Source organism: Hipposideros armiger, unplaced genomic scaffold, assembly GCF_001890085.2.
Source record: "Hipposideros armiger isolate ML-2016 unplaced genomic scaffold, ASM189008v1 scaffold_138, whole genome shotgun sequence".
NCBI lineage: Eukaryota > Metazoa > Chordata > Mammalia > Chiroptera > Hipposideridae > Hipposideros > Hipposideros armiger.
In genome coordinates this window covers 1,861,166-1,875,622 of record NW_017731488.1, presented here as the reverse complement: position 1 = coordinate 1,875,622, position 14,457 = coordinate 1,861,166, and the positions used below count along the sequence as shown (strand labels likewise).

The following is a 14,457-nucleotide window of genomic DNA, read 5'->3' as shown; positions in this document are numbered from 1 at the left end:
AACTCACGGCAGCCCAGCTCCAGGTTGAGCTGTTGTTCAGCATCTTAGCTGTGGAGGGCAGTGTCACTGGCCCTCACATGTGGGATCCAAACCCCGGGGCCCTCTGGCGTCCCAAGCCAGCTCTTAACCATCGCGTCACTCGGCCGGCCCTATTCAGCTTTCTTATACTGTGTAATGTATACACTGGAGCTGCCTTTATTTTGAAGTAGGGATAATCTGCTGAAGGACTTCTACCTGGGCCCCTCTCAATTCCAGATGACTTGTTCTCACTCAGAGCCTTAACATTCCACTGAGATAACTGAGGCAACATCACTCATGACATCACTCTGACCTAAGGAAGGAATGTCCTACTACTAAGTATGGCCAATTTGGTAAAAAGCTTTATTCCCAACTGTTTTGCTAATTGGGGTCTTACTGTTATCTGATAATCTGTAAGTCTTCTATGTGGGACCTAGTGTACTTGTAGTAATTTAAATACTATTTATTATTAGCTTGTCTGTTTTTTCTCTTAAGCTATAAGCTTTACCAGGGCAGAAACAATATGTTTTGTTCATCACTATATTCCCAATACTAGCGTACAGGTGTTCAAATACTTCTTTGCATAGTAACATGATTTCATATATCTAAGATGTGTGTCTCATAAAATTTAGAACCATAAGCCTGCTTAGGCTTTCTCATAGCATGGTAGCCAGGTTCTAAGAGTGAGCATCTTAAGAAAGCAAGGCATTTTTATGACCTAGTTTTGGAAATCATGTAGTGTTACTTCTTTCATACTTTGTTGACAAAGTTCTTCCCAAGTGAGGGAATATGGATCTCACCACTTGATGGGAGGAGTGGCGTGCCATATTATAGGAAGAGGATGTGAAATGGGAGATCTTGTATTGGCCATCTTTGATAGACTATCTATTACAGTTTGTAGTTTTCATGAAATTTGGAAAAATTTTAGCCAGAATTTTTTCAAATATATTTTCTGCCCTCTTCCACCTTGTTCTGTGGAACTCTAATTAATGTATGCTTGATACCCCACAGATCATTAAAACTGTTTTTTTCTTTTTCACTTTTTCTCTTTGCTTTATTTTGAATAGTTAATATTGCTGTCTTCAGGTTCACTGTTATTTTCTTCTGTAGTCTCTGTTGTTAAGCCATCTAGTGAATTTTTCATACCTCCTGTTTCTCTCATTTTCATATTTTCCTTTAAATTCTTGAGCATATTTATAGTAACTTTTAAGGTTTTTGTCTGCTAATTCTGTCATCCCTGACATTTCTGGGTCAGTTTCTGTTGATTCTCTCTCCACCCCCAAATTATGGCTATTTTTCTGCTTACATATCTAGTAATTTTTTACGGCATGCTACTAGCATCTTGAGACCTACATTGTTGGGTATCTGGATTTTTTTGTCTTTAAAGAAGACTGAAATTTGTTCAGGTAGGTAGTTACTTGGCTAATCAGCTTGCTACTTTAAATACTTGCTTTTAAGCTTTGTCAAAATGGATTTGGAATAGCTTTTGCTTTAGGGCTAGTTTAGCTCTAAGGTGTGATCCTTCTGAGAACTCTCTTGAATGCCCCTGGTATTCAAGGAGGTCCCTCTACTCTGGTTAGAACTATCCCAGCCCTGTGTGAGCTCTGGGAATTGTTCAGCTTGCAGTTCCTGGCGTTGGCCCCATGGGGTGTCACCTAACACACGTGTAAGTTAGTAATAGACTAAAGAGATCTCTGTGTAGATTTTTGGATGTAGTTCTCTATGCTGCAAATCCCAGCCATATCAGCTTCCTCAAATTCCAGTATCAGTTTACTCAATTCATCAAGACTGTGGTGCTCTGCCTGGGTACTCTATATATACATTGCAGCCTGGCAAGAGCTTCCAAGCAGAAAACTAGGGTGGTCACAGGGCTTACCTCACTTGCCTTCCTTTTCAAAAATCCTTTTCAGGGGTCAGTCCTGCACTCTTATCCACTGTCTAAAATTAGTTGTTTCATGTATCTTACCCAGTTTTCTAGTTTTGTATGGTGAAAGGGCAGGTTCTATACCAGTCAAAGTATGAATTTTATATCCAGGACTTCTTCTTTTAATCACTTAAGTACATTTTAGTTTCCAAATGTAAAAATGAAATGAGTCAACTTTGGGCTAGAATTTGGGTTCAGGTTTCAGGCCTACTCCCAACTTGCTGCATGAATATTGGCAAATTCCATTTCTTCTTGGGCTTTCACAGCCAAATTGAATTGCATATAATCCTATTTTCTCTACTTCTCAGGCATTCCATAACAAACAAATAGAAACAAAAACAAATCACACTAAATAAGGATGAGGTTATAAAAGTTGACACTTCCAAATCCTCTTGGCCCATCTTCCCGTTCATACTTTAAAGTAGAAAGGGGCCTGAGATGAAAAGAATAAGACTTATGCTGTGTCCTACTAACAGCCAACTACTACGGAACACTATCTGTGTGCCAGGAACTGTGTGAAACCTTTTCTCTGAATTAACTCACCAAATCCTCCTAACTGCCCTATGCTATAGGTACTGTTATTGTCCTCATTTCTCACATGAGAATGAGACACAGAAATTAAGCAACTTGAAGAGGGTCACACAGCTACTAAGTGGCAGTGGTAAAATTGGGATGGATTTGAACCTAAGCTCTGTGACTCAGGAGTCATACTCTTAACCACTATCAAAATGAAAACTATCAAAATGCATCAACTGCTGCTGTAGAACCATTAACTATAAAGGAGAGCGTTATCCCCAGAATCCCTTCAACAAAGCCTGTTTATTTCGTTAGCCTGATTTCCATGGAGAAGCAGAAAGATAGGGCTATATAGTTGGAATGTGAGAAAAGCACACCATCAGTATGGCAGGAAATGGTGGCAGATGACACCCAGCAAAAACTACCTAGAATATAGGATCTGAGTGGAGCCCACAGGGTCCAGAGTGGTTCCAAGTTTCTTCTGTCTGGCAGCTGTTTTGTTATTAATAGGTTCTCTTATTCTTTTTCTCTCCATTTTCAGACACATTTAATCAAGTCAAGCCCCAAAATGCTAACACTTTTTCCTGGAGAGAGAGAGGCTAAGATCACTCAAAGACGACCTCCACCTGCAGGCGTTCGGCAGACCAACATTGTTTCCTTCTTCACCTCGCAGCCAGGTATGGTGACCTGTCTGGGAGCACATGGGGAGCAAAAAGGAGTGCATTGATTTTCCCATGCTGGAACATTTATAAGTGGCGACACCAGTGCATTGTGTGAAACTTAGCTCACCTATTAGAAGAGGTTATAAAACACAAGAAATCATCCCCTTTTGAAGAGCAGTATATACATGCTTTTACAAACATACTTTTCTGGTTCTGTTTTGCTCAGTCTAATATTAAATATCTGTGTTCCCTGAACAGTGAGGAAAGGTATACTTGGGAGTTGGGGAGCTGACTTGCCATTAGTTAGGTATATGTCTTGGATTGGTCACAGTGAGTGGTCTGTATAAGATTAATGGATAATTGATATTTCTGTATGAAGTTTTTCAAATTAGTCAAGGTTCAATGACACTTTTTTCTTAGAAAGGTTGGCACAAAGTTGGCTGTATCTCATCATCCTTTGACTATTCTTGGCTGGGATGTCCCACTTCAGGGGACCAGCTGTCCTGGAGCAGGCCAGGGCTTACAGAACTGGGTTCCTGCCAGTTGGAGGGTGTTGGGAGGGGAGCACTAACTCCTGGTGTGAGTCCCAGGATTGCTTTGCATAAACCTTCAAAATGCACTCTCCCTACCCAAAACAAAAACTTAAACATCCTTTTGCTTTAACTAACAAGGACAGATTTTTTATTTTTCCAAAAACATTTTCCATTTCAAAATTCCACTTCAAATTTCAAGATTTTTGTATATTCTATAGTATATTTCAAAATTCTCGTCTACTCTACAGTCTATATTGAATTCTTAGGCAAAATCGAGAACTCTTTCATAAAATATAGTTTCTGCAGTGTAATTCTTAGAGAAGGAAAGAGGAAATCAGTAATTCAGGTTTGTTTGTAATTACAACAGATCTTGGAATAATTTGGAGGGGAGTGGGAATTCCATGGCATTTGTCCTTAAGGCAGAACAGGGTCCATTCTATGCCTGACAAAATGGGACAGGTTGGACACTAGTAGTTGATTATTGTCATTCCTGCTGATTGACTTAGCATCTAATTGTGTCTTTACTCTCTTTACCACAAAATGTTTGGCAGTGGGGAACCTGCCTTCTTCACACTGTCACCAGGTTTCTCAGAATTGGATGGTCAGTGTGATCTTTGAGGCCTTACAAAAATAGTGTGTTGAGAATGTTTCTCAAAAGATAATATCCAGGAGTTTTGGGCGAGGGTAACTATTTAGCAGAAAGCACATTTAATGAAAGACAAACGCAAAACTGATGTGCCCTATGGTAAACAAACCCCACATTTGAAAAAGTTGGAAAAGTAGGCTGTGGTCTGATTATATGTCGTGTTTGACTTTTATTAGGTAGGTCATGGGAGGCATCCGTATATTGGAGATGGGGAATATAAGATGTGTGTTTTAGAAAGATCGTTCAGGAGAAAATAGATCGAAAGCAGGAATTGTTCAGGAGACAACAGTGAAAGCAGGACTGCCGGCTACAAACGCATGTGAAGAGTCTGAGACCCGTGCAACTAGGTAGTGATGATTGATTTCAGAAAGAGCCAGCTAAATCCTGCTCAGGGCAGCTTTCCTGCAGAATAATATTTGCTCATGTCTGTTTTACTAGGAAAGACAAATGGTGGTGATCAGAGGAGTGTTTCAACTCATATAGAAAGTCAGACCAACAGCGAGTCTAAGAAAGATGCAACCCAGCTAGACCATCGGATCCAGGGCTTGGGAGATGATTCTGTGGCACCCCCTTTATCCACTTCAACCCCTGCAGACATCCAGGAAGCTGGGCTTTCTCCTCAGTCCCTCCAGGCTTCTGGCCACCACAGAATGGGAACCCCATTGTTGACTGTGATGCCTTTGTCCCAGCCTGACACCTTAGTCTGTGCTGGAGAGAGTCAAGACCCACTGGCTTGTTCCTTCACCCAGGACTTGGAAAGTTCTTGCTTGCTGGACCAAAAGGAGGGAGAGAAAGATTCTTCCCGGAAGAGGGAATGGCTTCATGGATCTAAGAAAAATAACTGTCAGGGTATGGAGAGACGCAGTAAACCACCTGGGGGCAGGGGCCATCAGTCCTTGAAGTCTAAATTGGAAAAGGTGTCAGCCAAAGAAAATAGGCAGGCCCCCATCCTTTTTCAAACATACAGGGATCCCTGGAGTGGAGAAAACACAGCAGCAGTGAAACAAAGCTCTTGTGCTGTTCCTGTCTTTTCCTGGGATGGTGAAAAGAATGACAGGGACTCCTGGAGTCAGCTTTTCACTGAGGATTCTCAGGGCCAGCGCGTCATTGCCCACACCTCTAGAGCTCCTTTCAGAGATGTAACTAACAGTCGGAACTATCAGGGCTTAGAGCAGTTTCCTAACAGCCCGTGGGCTCAGTGGCAGGATAGGCCCTCTCAGTTAAATCTGCAGCCTGATTTGCTCTTTACCGAGGACTCTGAAGGTAATCAAGTTATCAGACACCAAGTCTAAATGTCTTTGAGGGTTTGGTTCTAAAAGTACCTTGAAATGACAGATTTAGGAAAATATCTTGGCAGGGGGTGTGTGTTGGGGAGTGTGTGTTTGGTTAGGAGGGAAGTATGGTATGAAGCTGTTATTAAGCACTTCTTTGTGTAAATAAAGCAGGTGGTGACACTTTTTGGTTAGGAGGGAGGTGTGGGATGAAGATGTTATTGAGCACTTTGTGTAAAGAAAGCAGGTGGTGACACTTGTTGAGACACCATGGCTGGCATCATGCCTTTCCCTGAGGAAGAGGTGGCTGATAGAGTCCCTGTGTGAGTCTGGTGAGCATTGAGGAGGAACAGCAGGTACTTATCCTTCCACTAGAGCCTGTTGTTTGGCCAGCATGGGGCCACCTATGCCCTTTCAGATGCCTTCCTGGAACACTGCTTCTCATAGATGTGTATCCTTTTAATCTTGGCTGTAATACTTACTCAGCCTAAGTTTGGGACCATTACTCCTGACACTTTTTTGAGTGATAAGTCAAATCTCCCTAACCTGGGTATATGGGGGTAGAAGGTAGAACGGTGGCCTTTGTATTTATTTTTTTGTGATTTTATTTTTGTGGTACTTTACAGCATTTTAAAGTTATGTACTATGTTTAAACATCTCTCTTAAAAAGCCTGAGCTATATAACAATCTTTTTTTAAATTATTTTTTATTATGAAATGCACATTTTTTAGAATTTATATAACAATTTTGCTGTGACTATATCACTCTTCTACAAGGTGGGAGAGAACTCCCTTTGTAAAACTGAGTCCAAATAAAACTGTTTACAAAGCTGGTTCTCATGGTAATTAAAATATTACCATTTTGTGAAAGCGTCACTGCCCTGGGTGCGATCTGAACAGGGGAGTCTCATGTGGCCTATGTTCTACCCAAGGTGTTATCCATCAGGTAGCAGTTTCCCATGCTGCCAGTGTGGTACTATGAGGCTTAAACAGCCTGTGGGGCAAGCTTGCAAGTTCTAAGATGGAACTGCTTCAGGGCAAAATCTCTACAGAAAGGGACAAGAGGGTCCTTTGGGAAGTTCTCTTATAAAGGCCGCACCTTAGAAGGAAAGAGGGGAAAGGCAGGATTAGTGAAAGTCAATACTGTAAAATGAACAGGAATCCTAGACCCGTGGGGGAGACCAGGTGATTACAGCTCAGAGATGAACACAGCAAGTGCAATGTATCTCCAAATCTTTCCTTTAATGTCAGGTAGTGCTTCAGCCCAAACACACACAGGATACATACCGTAAAGAAAGGGACCTGAGGGCGTCTGAGTCATGCATGGTGTGGCAGGTACAAACCTTGGCCCAACGTAAAGGAGCAGTCGAGGGCCTGGAAGAAAGGTGGTGTTCTCTTTTCCCTCCCTATTTCTCTTTCCTGCTGGGCTTAAAACTAAAGTCCATGGAAGAGAAAATTTTCATCAGTGGAACTAATGAGGCTCCAGGGCCTTGGAGGGTAGATTTGGTTGTACAGTATTACAAAATATATTTCAGAAAAAAACAGGCCAGGTCTCCCAGAAGCAGCCCAAATGTCAGCTGGTCCGGAGGCTCAACCTCTACATCTGGGTGTTGGATGGGGGAGAGGGTGATTGCTGAGCATTGGTGTCGGTTTATGATGAAGCAGCATAAGAGTTTTCCTGCCTTGTGATCATGTACATAAACATTCAGAGTCCCCTCCTCTCTGCTCTGATGCAAGAAAGCTGCTGAGAGTGACAGCTGGGCACAAAGTGTCCGGTGAGACCAGTTATGGGGTCTAATGCAGTGAGGTCAGTCATTCAGGACCTATTTTCACACAGGAGCAAGGGAAAACCAGAAACTTCTAGCTCACCCTTTAGACTGAAACATTCCGACCTACACATTTACCTGCAAAAGTCTCTCAACTCAAAACAGGCCTAACTTCTGCAAAGGTTTGAAGTACGGAAACAATCCAGCCCAAGCTCTAGCTTTCGGCAAGACTGTTGCAGAAAATTTCTGAGGCAGAAACATCTGCTGTGAGGAAGGCAGCTATTGAAGGGATTCCAGGAGCATGAGACTGAGTTTGCAGAGCTGAGTGCTTTCAGTTTCCTTTTCTACTGATATCTTCTTCCTTCAGAGCAAACTTCCTTCTTAGGACCTCAGAGATAAGGACCGCAGGGTCTTCCTCCTTCAACAAACTCCGATTCCTAGACACAACAAAAATTTATTAATCATTTAATAACTTCTTGAGTACTTACTTTCCTGGGCAGTGTTCCATGTCTTTGAATACGATCTCATTTAATCCTCACAATCTGATGAGGTAGGTGCTCTGACAATCCTCTTATACAGATGAGGAACTGAAGCGCAGAAAGGTTATAAAAGTTGCCCAAAGTCACTAGTCACTCAGTCAGGAGGTGGTGACTCCAGAGTCTAAAACCAAGCCAGCTGGTTGCAGAGCTCATTTCTTAACTGGAATGCTTTACTATTTCCTGAGATGGCCATAAAATGTGGGCAAAGTGAAAGGCCACCAACCAGTTAAGAGTTGGCCTGTGGTGGCTAAGCTTCTACTCCCACTTGCGTGCTATCTTAGTAGCATTTCCTCAGGTCAGCAAGGGACATGACTAACGACTCCTGGCTATTCTGATCTTTATTAGTTCCAGGGAAAAGGTATGCTGAGGGTACCTACTATCATGTTTTCCCATCAGGGGGACTGTGAGGTTTTCTTTTATAAGAAATCTAGAATTTATAGTTAAACATTCACATAAGAGACCTGTGAGAATAAAACCAACTCTGGATTGGGGTAGGTTCAAATTACCTGATGCAGCATTAAAAAGTGTCCTAGATACCTGGAAAATAGTTGCTTGAAGTCCTAGTAAACTTATACATACCTTATAAAGGCATTTTAGTAGTCATTAGGCTAGATATAAGGGCCAAGAATGTTTATTAAGTCTTGAAAGCAAAAGGAAGAGTAATTGCTTTCAGTCTGTCATATTTCTGAACCTTTTGTGATGGCCTTACTTTCCCATTCTTAGTCATTAACTTAGCTCCTATTAACAGGGACAAAAGGTCCCAGGACACAAGTGGGAGGAGGAGTTTGATCTAATATGGGCAAGAGGCAAGTAAAAGAGTTTGAGAGTCAACCTATAAAATACTGACCAAAAGAAAAAGCCTCAGTGCAGCCCCAAAGCAGCAGCAGCTGAATTTGGGAATGTAGGAGACCAAAGAACTGTGGGTATGACCAAGACGAGCCTGGCTAGGGCCAGAGATGGACGCTGAGAGTAACTTCCCTAAAGGATCGACTCCAGGAAGCAATGAAAGAAAGGGAAACAGGGCCAGAGACAGAAAGGGATCCTTGCACGGGTGAGTAACCTTCCCTTTAACAGGAACTTCATCAACTCAAGAGAGAGAGCCCTCACCTCCCACAAGAGCTTTTAATAGAGATGAACAAATACAGCTGCACACTCTGGCCTTTGGGGTCTGGACGTCAAACAAATGTTTCAATGCCCAGGAACCCGCAAACAAGCGCCTCTGGCTAGTCCCAGGCAGAGCTCAGACCACGCTTGGAGAAACACTGCAAGATGATTACTCATCGGGCTGGAGCTCTCGGGCTTCTCTGCTGGATGAGTTTCTCAAGGTAGGTATTCCTCCCAATTCTCTCATGATCCCATCAGAAACACCTAGAGCTCCACTCCTTGGGAGTTTGGCTTTAGTACGTGTAAGGTGTATTTTTAACAAATCTGAGCAATTCTGATGGGCAGCCAGATTTAGGAACTACCGTTATTTCCTCATGTATAAGATGCACCCTCTTCCGGAAAATTTGGGGTCTAAAAACTGGGTGCATCTTATACAGTGGTTGTATAAGCAAGCGCGCGCGCGCACACACACACACAAACCAAGTGCGAAATGCAAGTAAAAAAAAAAATCTACAACCACTGTATAAGATGCACCCAGTTTTTAGACACCAAATTTTTCGAAAAAGGGGTGCGTCTTATACATGGGGAAATACGGTAACTTGTTCTCAAATCTCTGAAATGCAGGGTTGGTCTGCATAATAGACTGACCACTGTATTTGAAAGCAGAAACTCCCAAATTCATGAAATTCTTCCACCAAAAGTCTACCGATTTGAGATACTAAAATAATTATTCTGCAACCCAAGTCTGAAGGGTGGGGCATGGGAACACTTACTTAGCAATATGAGAGCTGAGGTGGTGTAGCCTCCTGGGATACAGAAGTGGGATTAGATGAACCTCCTTATAAAATTCCTACTAGTCTAACATTTGGTTGGATTAGATTGCCCCAACCAAATGTAAAGTATTGCTCCTTCCTCATACTGCAGCCTGGGGGCATTAGTGAGCAGGTAGCAAGCTTTGTTAACAAATTAACTCATGGCTACTAAGGAGGCCTTAATATGTAAGTGCTGTCTGTTAGCTCATTGGTCACAGGTGACTTAAAGAGTACATAGATCACCAGAGCGCCATATCAGTACTTACAGATCTTGGCTCTGTTTCATCCGATGGAAGTCCTTCAGGATCCCCATCATATCTGCAAAGCTGCTGGCTTTGGACAGAGAGATGCAGTCATCCTCTTCAGACGAGCTGCAGGTAGCTTTGTGTTCTGGTTTGCAACATTCAGGGCTGGCAGAACAAAGCAGGGGGACTGATGGAAGCTCAGGGACCTCTACCTCGGTCTCCTCGGTGATGTCACTAATGACAAAGGAAGTTGTAGAGTGGAATGAGGATCCAAAACAAGGTAAGGGAGAAGAGACATTTGAACTTCCTGGAGATAAGAAATCTGGCGTTAATGAAGCCGAAGCTGAAAGAGAAAACAATAGGCATGGATGGACATTGGGGCTAGAATACAGCAGTAATATCTTCTCACAAGCACTGCCTACCAAACATTCATTTCCTGGGCTAACACCATGTCATCCTGGGCGAGCCCAGAATGGGTAACTGTAAGCGGGTGGAGGCTTCCTCCACTACCCTTCCCTCTCAGGATTTCAAGAAGATGTACAAGCACTGTGCTCTTCAGTGTTCCAGGGGAGCAGGAAAACCTACCCCATCAGGCGTTGGGTCCTAAACGCTCTCATTCTGTAATGAGCTATGGAGTAACAGCCCTGTTCAGACTGAAACAGCAGTGACAGAACCAAGGCTGAAATTTCTCCTTTTCTCTAACTGGCCTCATGCTTCTGACTACCCTATTTTGAATGCCACCAGTGACTGGAAGAAGCACGCTGCAGCAAAAATAGAATGGTGACAGTCTTCGTTTCCCAAATTTAATGGAATTTCCTCAATTTTTAAGTTTCTAAAATACTGATTTTTCATCAAGTACTTTAGTTTGTCTCTTAGATGACAAAAAGGTAATGCAGTAAAGCCGAGTGGCTCAGTTGGTTAAGAACGCGAGCTCTGAGCAACAGGGTCGATGGTTCGATTCCCATATGGGACAGTGAGCTGCACCCGAGCGAAGCTGTCACTGAACTGCCAACAGGTGGCAGGATGGCTCAGCTGGTGAGAGCACGTGCTCCTAACAACAAGGTTGCTGGTTCGACTCCCACATGGGATAGTGGGCTATGCCCACCCGCAACTAAGATTGAACACGGCACCTTGAGCTGAGCTCCCTAAGCTGCTGATGGGTAGCTGGATGGCGACTGGACTTGGAGCTGAGCTAGCTGCGCCCTCCATAACTAAGATTGAAGGACAACAAATTGGCTGTTTCCCTTCCCCAACTCCCCAATAAAATCTTTAAAAAAAAAAGAAAATTCAAGTACAGTTCTTCTAAAACTGCCATATGAGGGAATTAAATACATGAAGATTTCAAAGAGAACACCATAATTTTCATGTGTATTACCAACTGATAAGGTTTGGGAACTGTGACTTTGAGTCAACTAGGAGCAAAGAAATGAGGATAGGAGGAACATGAGGATGGATAAACCCTGAGCTGCTCAGGAGAGAGCCACCTATGGGTATTTCATGCCAACTGGTGAAGGCAGACTCCCATCCATTTCCAGGGGTTCTGCCTTAACTGCAGACATAAAAGTGGAGGGATGGAGAGGTAGCCTCTGGTAAACATGACAAGGTAAGGGAAGACAGGTGCTTAAAGAGGATGCTTATTTCCAGTATTGAAAAGGAAGACACTGAGGGCTCATGGAAGATGTGATCTTAAAGACACTTGGCAGAGGGGTGTTAGTTTTGTGGCCAAGGGAGGGAATCTGCTTGGGGTCACAGGTTAAGTGAAGATTTTGTTCCTAATCAAACCAGCTCACAATGGCTGACAGAAACCATCCAAGGAGGACTACAGGCTAGCCAGGCCTCTGAGCAACCCCAGAGCCCTGGCCCAAGTGTCCCTGAACAAGGGACCACCATTTTCCTTTCCCCTATCCTGTCCAAAAGCCAGGGGGAAAGGCTCTGACTCGGGCTCCTACCTGCGTCAGCTGCCACTATCTTAGCAATCTGGCTGCGCAGGTGGCTCAGCTCATCCTGCAGCTCTGTGGTGCGGCTTAGGGCTGGCAGGGCTGGCTTCTTCAAGGCCAGGAGCCTCTCCTCTGACCCGCGCAGGTTGGGCACCGAGGCATTGCGCTGCATAACAATCAGAGGGCTGGGCTTCCAGGTATGCCTCAAGGGGCGTGTATCGCTCCTGGACCAGGGAAAGACAGGTATATCAGAGGCAGCTGGCCACTGCACCCCTTCTGAAATCCCATCACCCACTCCTACAAGGGGAACAGCCAGGTTCTGCTTCCCCTCGGAGCCCACGACTCTCATTCCTACTGCCCTCAGCCTCTCACACACTCCCTGCTGCCTGCCCCCTCATCTGGGAAGAAGCTCCCTACTCCCCAGCAGACTGGCTGTTGCCTCAGCTACCTGACCCGGGCATATGTCTCCTCTTCATCTGCAGCTATCCAAGCGATGTCAGCCAGAGTAGGGACTGGGGGCACATCCCTCAGACACAGGTCAGAGATGTTGGGCAGGGTCTGGAGGGAAACAGACTTCATCAACAAACACTTACTGCCGTGAGACAATCAGACTGGACAAAATACACACGAGGGGAACCTAATCCAGCACTGGGTGTCAGGAAGGCTTCCTAGAGGAGGATTCCTGGTTGGAAACAGCTTGAATAGGAGGCCAGAAGCAAGAAAATTTGTGGGATTACAGATAGTTCAGCGTGGCTGTACTAGTTCAATCCTGTCTGTATAGGATTGGTGGCAGGGGTATTGCAAAAGGTTGGAAAGTAAATGAGGAGCTTTGATTCGAAGACCAATAATGAGCCCCTGGAAGATTGTAAGTAAGGGTCAGATTTTAGGTTTTAAAAGATTACTGCCATGTGTGTGGGACATGGACAGGAAGGTGAACAGACCAGTTATGAGGCTGTTGTATCCTCCAAGCAAAACAGGGTGGCCTAGAGGAGGGATGGGATCTGTTTTAATAAAGTTTTATTGGAAAACCAGCCACACCCATTTGCTTATGTGTTGTCTGGTGGCTATTAAACTATAACTGCAAAAGTGAGTAGTTGTAACAAGACGGTTACAGCCCACCTAAAATACTTATTACCTGGCCTTTAAAAGAAAAAGTTTACTGACCCCTGGCTAGAGCCAAGGGGTCTTCAGTGGGCCTGGCCAGAATTACCTTTTAACAGAGATGGTGACTGTCTAAGAGTGTCTTGCCCTCTGGTTGTGAGAATACAGGTGCAAGTATGTCAGTAATCTGTTATCAGTAGGTTTCCTCTGGCCAGCTCTTCACAAAACTGTTCTAGCTAACTGGGATCTACTGTTAATAGCAACCTTCTTTTAAGCAAACTTAATAATGTGAATATTTAGGTTTAAATAAAAAAGACGATTAATTATATAAAAGAAATCATAGTAGGATTCCTTGAAATAGCCCCTCAACCCAAATGAACAGCAACCAGGGAACAGAGAGGCTGAGTGATACTATGTTAAATGAGAAATTAGAAAGATTCAATCATATATTGAGTAGATTACAAAAAGCAAAAATATACATCTAGTAAAAGATGGAAAAGAACTACAACAAAACATTAATAATTACTGTGTCATGGCAATGTGATTATAGGCAGTTTATTTTCCTTACTCCTTTTTACTTTCAATAATTTTATTTTTATATGGGTAAATTTAAAACAAATCAGCAAGATTTCCTTAAATAATACTTAAGGTAATTAATTTACAATAGAGATCCAGGGATTATTTCTAAAAAAACCCACCCATACATGAGTTAAATTCAGATGTTTCTGCTACAAACTGTTTGTGGGTGGTCCAGGAGTTGATGGCTCTCACTTTTAGATAGAAACCTGGTCTCCCAGGAGAGAAGTGATCTCCCATTGACCCAGGAGTTACTACTAAGATGGGCTATTTAGAGGGGGAGCTTCCTTTGATTAGCCGGAGCACACTCTGCTATTGGCAATTAAATGAGTTAACAGCACATAGTATATGCTCAGTAAATGTCAGCTGGTATTACTGATACAGGCATACCTCACTTTATTGAGCTTCACAGATGTTGTGTTTTTTAAAAATTGAAGGCAACACCCCCTCACAAGTAAAAAGATTACTTGCTTTACTGCGCTACTTGATTTATTAGGGTGGTCTGGAACCCAACCTGCAGTATGTCTGAGGTCTGCCTGTTCTACTCACATATACTCCTGCTCTGGGAGCCTGTGCCCTCAATCAGCTCTGCCCAGCAGCATCCGGCCAAAGGACTGGAAGGGTTATAACCAAGTGTGGGAGCAACATCCAAAGTCCTTCATACTCCCTAGCTGTGCTTCCCTTTGTATCTGATGCTTGAGGCAGCTAGGCAACTCATGCCCTTTAGGCAATTCTGGATAACTGGGCATCTGGGTCATGGGAAAGCTCCCCAACACACACACACCACCACCAACCCCCCATCCCCACC

At 43.5% G+C, this 14,457-nt stretch overlaps 2 protein-coding genes across 4 annotated transcripts in view; one reads left to right on the top strand and one right to left on the bottom strand.

The window, feature by feature from the left end:
- Positions 1-6,776, top strand: part of AUNIP (aurora kinase A and ninein interacting protein) — a 30,217-nt gene extending 23,441 nt beyond the window's left edge. The window contains exons 3-4 of the mRNA XM_019650199.1: positions 3,000-3,135; positions 4,738-6,776. Coding sequence (XP_019505744.1) covers positions 3,000-3,135; positions 4,738-5,591 — 990 coding nt within the window. The 3' untranslated portion in view covers positions 5,592-6,776. The remainder of the gene's footprint in view (positions 1-2,999; positions 3,136-4,737) is intronic.
- Positions 6,777-6,785: 9 nt separating this feature from the next.
- Positions 6,786-14,457, bottom strand: part of MTFR1L (mitochondrial fission regulator 1 like) — a 12,053-nt gene continuing 4,381 nt past the window's right edge. For 2 of the 3 annotated variants that reach the window (XM_019650200.1, XM_019650201.1), the window contains exons 4-7: positions 12,421-12,530; positions 11,985-12,196; positions 10,057-10,378; positions 6,786-7,772 (exon numbers count right to left, since the gene is read on the bottom strand). In XM_019650200.1, the coding sequence (XP_019505745.1) occupies positions 7,667-7,772; positions 10,057-10,378; positions 11,985-12,196; positions 12,421-12,530 (750 nt within the window). In that variant the 3' untranslated portion in view covers positions 6,786-7,666. The remainder of the gene's footprint in view (positions 7,773-10,056; positions 10,379-11,984; positions 12,197-12,420; positions 12,531-14,457) is intronic. The other variant, XM_019650202.1, reaches the window with a different exon arrangement.